Source organism: Ceratina calcarata, unplaced genomic scaffold (assembly GCF_001652005.2).
Source record: "Ceratina calcarata isolate Rehan_Ccalc_2016 unplaced genomic scaffold, ASM165200v1 scaffold2.2, whole genome shotgun sequence".
NCBI classification, from domain to species: Eukaryota; Metazoa; Arthropoda; class Insecta; order Hymenoptera; family Apidae; genus Ceratina; species Ceratina calcarata.
Genome location: NW_017141592.1, coordinates 165,902 through 171,258, shown reverse-complemented (window position 1 = coordinate 171,258; position 5,357 = coordinate 165,902). Strand labels below are relative to the sequence as shown.

At 39.2% G+C, this 5,357-nt stretch overlaps 2 protein-coding genes across 3 annotated transcripts in view; both read right to left on the bottom strand.

The window, feature by feature from the left end:
• Positions 1-460: 460 nt before the first annotated feature.
• LOC108622030 (uncharacterized) overlaps positions 461-5,357 on the bottom strand; it is a 7,005-nt gene continuing 2,108 nt past the window's right edge. The window contains exons 2-4 of one of the 2 annotated variants that reach the window (XM_018019660.2): positions 4,606-4,943; positions 4,048-4,335; positions 461-2,708 (exon numbers count right to left, since the gene is read on the bottom strand). In XM_018019660.2, coding sequence (XP_017875149.2) covers positions 1,032-2,708; positions 4,048-4,335; positions 4,606-4,836 — 2,196 coding nt within the window. In that variant the 5' untranslated portion in view covers positions 4,837-4,943 and the 3' untranslated portion in view covers positions 461-1,031. The remainder of the gene's footprint in view (positions 2,709-4,047; positions 4,336-4,605; positions 4,944-5,357) is intronic. The other variant, XM_026811179.1, reaches the window with a different exon arrangement.
• senju (UDP-galactose transporter senju) overlaps positions 5,270-5,357 on the bottom strand; it is a 6,028-nt gene continuing 5,940 nt past the window's right edge. The window contains exon 6 of the mRNA XM_018019659.2: positions 5,270-5,288. Coding sequence (XP_017875148.1) covers positions 5,270-5,288 — 19 coding nt within the window. The remainder of the gene's footprint in view (positions 5,289-5,357) is intronic.

Here is a 5,357-nt window from a genome sequence, read left to right as displayed (position 1 = left end):
TGTATATGGTCCAAGCATTTTACTGATAATATGAATATACGTATCATAAAGGAATATTAATACGTAATAAATTTATTTATAAATTACGGGATTATGTATTTCTAAATTAAAAAAAAAATTTTGTCATCGTATTTTGTAGGTAGAAACGCTGTGGCGCGATCAGATTTACGCGATCCATAAATTACAACTACAAGAGGTAATTAAACCAAGATGGCGACATAGTGGTGGTGGTTTGAACGCCTCGAAAATATATTTCAGCCAGTTAACTAGAAGCATGGTGGATGAATTGTATGAAAAATTTAAGTTGGACTTTGAGCTTTTCGATTATTCGCCCGATGATTATTACCGATACGCGACAGCCAATTAATATTAATCCGGAAGAATAGAACCATTGACGAATGCTATCTGTAAATACAGCTTATATACACATAGGTATTAATTCATGCGGAGCACTGTATGTAAATGGCAATGATTGATCTGTATATGTATACATATGTATGTATAGTATGTACAGCGTGTTGTTAAAACCGACTTGTTATCAAGCGCGTTAATTTTTCGTAACCGATCGTTAATTAATGCGAGCGGAGCGAAAAAGGAAGTTTCAACTTTAGGACAGATCGTTCTGATATATTGCAACGAAGTAGGTCAATCGATTTCCTAGGCAAAAGTTCGTCGCGTGGCGTAACGTGATTTAAACTCCATCAATTAGAATCACCCGTGCGTGTATCGACCTCTCGACGTTCCGTCTCTTTTCACTTTTCTTCTCGGAATCTTTACTCAGCTTAGCGTTACAAACGAAAACTGTACATGTACACACGATACATGAATCGATGAAAAATTCAGAATAGAATCTATTAACGTTGAAAGCTACGTAAATGAGCAATAAACTAACGCTGAGTGCCTTTCTTGTTCGACATCGATTAGTTTAAGTGGCCTCTATGAGAGTCAAGATTTCGACCTGAATCAATTTCTAGGAAGTTCAAACGTAATTTCCTGTTTTGTACGTCTGATTCAGGCAATGTATCAAACATTTATAAAGAATTAAAATATATTAACGACAAACTTACTTTGTTGTGTAAATCCTCCAATACTTCCCGGTCGACAAGACCCAATTCCTCCCAATTGGGTTCCGTCGGCATACATTCCATCTCGCCATCAGCGCTCCCATTTTTTTCGATTTCAACTGTGTTCCTTTTATCACAGTCACTTATGAACGAACGTTCGCTGTCGACGTTTTTCAACGACTCACAACCATCACTATTATAATTTCTCAACTTGCCCGTTGCACTTAACTTCGATGGATCTTTTTGTACAATTTCATTCTCGTGCACGTTTTCGTTTACGAACGCAGAAATTTGATCTGCGTCGTCGTTCCTCACAGTAGAACCGAAGAAAGCGTCGAGTTTTCGATCACCTTTAAACAATTTCCGTCTTTCTTCTGCATTTTTCCCCGGGTCACTCTCCGTAATTTTATGTTCCTCCGTTTTTATTTGAACCATGTAGTTATTGGCTTTTGCCGAGCCAATTCGGGGTATGTCCTGCTTTTCATTCTTCAATAAGTCTGCATTTTCTAAACTCTTGGATCCATCGTCAACGTTCGAAACGAAAGTATCGATACTTCGACCACTTTGAACTAACTTGATTTCTTCTTTCCGAGCTTCCCTTATCGTTTCGTCAATTTTAATAATTTTCACATTTTTATCGTCCTTCATAGCCTCTTTATTATCCTTTTCCTCTTGTTTCTCGGTTTTCTTTTTCTTAGATTGCTCATCAGTCTTGCTAGCCAGCTGCGGACTACCAGTCCTCGTCAATATACTTTTTTTCGGGCTTAATTCCGCGTTATGAGTGTATATCTCTCTCTTAGGACTATTGGAAACGGATCTGGCCCTTCGAAACTTCCCAGGCTTCTTGTTCGGACTACAAGGCTGAGAAGAAGGCCTTGGTCGGGTGTTAGGCATTTTAGTAGCAGGCGAAACAGGCAACGGGATTCTGGTCTTAGGAGCTGTTTCCAGAGATTCAGTATCATCGCTGTCCGGAGTCCTTAGCTTAACTATTTCACCCCCGAAGTGAACTCTCCTAGGTGTCTTCCTCCTCTCAGGATCATCGGTTTCGTCTTTCACATTGCCTTCACTTTCTTTTTCTTCTCGTTCCTGTTCACTATCTTCTTTCTCCTCGAGGATGGTCATAGTGATTGCCGTCTCTTCGTTAAACTTAATCTCCGTCTCCAAAACCACCCTAGCCGCGGGCATAGTTGCATTGTTCACCTCGTCCTCTTCTTCAACGATGCCGGAAGTATCGCTATCGCTTTCCCATTTATTGTCCGACTCTTTTTTACTAGTTCTTTCCACGCCCTTAGTATCCGAGCTCCTTGTATGAGTTTTACCACTGGATTTCACGTTGTAAATCTTAGACAGGATCTCGATGTTCCTCTTCAGCTTATTGTCATACTCTTCCAGGTATTTTTCGAACTCCTCTACGCCAACAGCATCTCGAATCTTCATCAGCGACTTCAGCACGGCTTCCTGATGGGGTACCTGAGCTAAACGAGAGGCCAGAGCTATGGTCGCGTCTTTGACTAGCTGAGGATTTGGCGATGGGCTATTGGACGATGGAAACAGGAGCGATGGCACACTCAAAATGACACCGGTGGTCACGTTGGTCTGAAAGGAGTCTCGCACTTCCGAACGATTTAAGCCATCTCGAAGAATCTGTAAGAAACACCGTCGATGTACCCGTCTTCAGGCATTAATCGATTGTGTGTAGGTGGGGAGATCGCAAGGTCAGGGATCACTTGCGCATTGCGACCTTGTTTGGCTGTTTGATTAAAATTTTGAAGGTCAATTGATAACAAATCGATGCTCTCCTTCTTGTATCAATACGTATTTTATAATTCTTAAAGAGTCATCAACGTTTAAGATAGTAGTCGCGGAAATTAATTTTCTTACGATCTATTTTAAATGTTAACTACGTGTTTCTGCCACTATTATTTATCGATGGTTAAAATTACAGAAGGCATAGCGTCATGATAAGCGACTAAAAATTTCACTTTTCAATATGTAATGTCTATAGTATCCGAAATTGACATTTTTAATTATAGCAAAGAAACTGCTCTTACGATTTTTACAAAAATATAAAAGATTCAAAAGAATGTTACATGTAAAAACGGCCAGAATCATCGTTCGTAAGTGAAAACACTGCAAAAATTCTAAATTTATAGAAATTAAATGAAATAGAGCAAGCGCTTACAAGAGGAGAAACGTAAAAGGCCGGTTCAAGCTATATCCTATTTAAAGATTTCTTCCTACTCTCATTAAGAAGCTCTCATTATCTGTGTCAGTTTATCTACACATAGCGAACTTTTAAATGCCATTGTAGCACGACTACTACCTTAAAACAAAAAAATGTCTGTAACGTGTGGCGGAAGGAAAGGTATAACAACTATCATAAAACAGCGCGATTGTTGTCCCTCACACGTTTAACAAAAGAGATCGTGATGACATTTAGTAAATCCAATAATGTACAGTATCGGGTTTATCCCGATGTATTTTCCAGCTTTCCTGTGATATAGTCGGTGGAAGAAATATGGTAAGGTCGTAAAATTCGGCCTATCATAAAAATTACTTCAGCTTAGCTACCGAAACAATCATTTCAGGTAGGACTTAGTTCTCAAAACAGCTCAGCTAACCGCAACAGGTAATGGTTGCTAATTATGACAAATTTTATGATAGGCGAATTTTACGATCTCGCTAAAGTACCGCCACCAACTTTACCACTAGAAAACTGGAAAATGCATGGATACGTTACTCAATTTCAATTACAATTTCAATTTCAAAGTTCTTATATCTAATAATTACAAAGGCGTGTAGGCCTTACCTATATCACTAAACGTTACTCGGTTTACAGCGCGTCGTTACGAGCTCAGGTGTAAGGGACAGTAACCCCGCTGTTTTTATGATCGCTGTTATATCTTTCGCTCGACTATGATACATAGCCAATGCTTGAGAGGAATTGAGGGAAATAAATTTTACATAGTGAAAAATGTCTTACGTCTTTTATGATGTTTTCTCTATTGCGGCTATGAATGAGAAGCACTCGGAAAGCGTCTAAGACACCCTTCCGAACAGCAGGTGCAGGATGGCCCAAATTATTTACCAGTTCTGATATCACTGGTTGCATGATTTTGTCAATGGTGTCAGCATTCAAAGTCGGTAACACGTCTATCAGCACACGCAGAGCGTGCTGACGCACTTCCCATTCCGGATCGCGCAATCTTTCAGATATCTCCAAGAATGTTAACCGACTATCCACCTCGCTCGGAAATTTCCGAGTGCGCACCTGCGCAAGTACAAAATAAAAATTGTTCGATAAACTGTTTATAAATCTAATCCTTCCTCAAAAATTTGCAATCTTCTTTAGTTTGTCTTTTACAATTTATACATATAATGAAAATTAATTCGAATGTCATTACGTGATCAAAGTATGAATCAATAGCAGATACAATTGAAAAATACAGTTTATTGGAAAGTAGGAAAATGAGAGATTTTAGTGCGACGAGTGCAACGTTAAACGGTAATGGCGTTAATCGATCAGCATAATTGTACGGACCACATGTTCCCAGAGGGGAGTGAGTTGTATAGGTTGCCCATTCGCTGAGGTCAGTGTCATCTTTCTAGAGGATCCCTGACGATGACCTTTCAACACGGGGCTTTCCGATGTCGGGTAGAGGTCAAAAGGCGCGGATCGTAGAGATAGCGGTAAAGAATCGTTATGGGGCTGCAGAGGCCCCGAATTTGTCGATCCTGTCATAGATGTGGTGAACCCCAAGCACTCGGACATAACAACCGTTACGTCTCGTCCCGCGGGAACCACGTGTCCTTCATCGTCTTCCACGAGGATCGTTTCTTCAGTTCTGGATCGTTCATCGAGTCACGCGAATGGCAGTCCTGATTGACAGATTCGTTAGATATTTACCGTCAGTCAACACCAGTAAGGTTCAAGTGAGGAGAAGCGAAGTTTAAAATTGACAAACAAGTAATCGAAGTACGAAAACGATTCTGGTTTGGTTGGCGATACCGACGATTGGATGATAGATTTTCTAAAGTGAAAACTTTTAGGAAAAATTATATTTATAGAAAAGTAAGATTTATAAAATTGTTTAATGTGTCGTACAGAATTTTTCATTTCTAATATTTCAATATATAATTTTAATACTTTTTAATGGGATTGTATCTAACTTGCAGTTGTCAAATCCTACAATTCTTCGTTTTTATTAGTTTTTACTGTGCATCCTGAATAACATCCTCGAAATTGATATTATTTCAATGTAAAACATGTATTAACGAAATTCTGTCATTGTT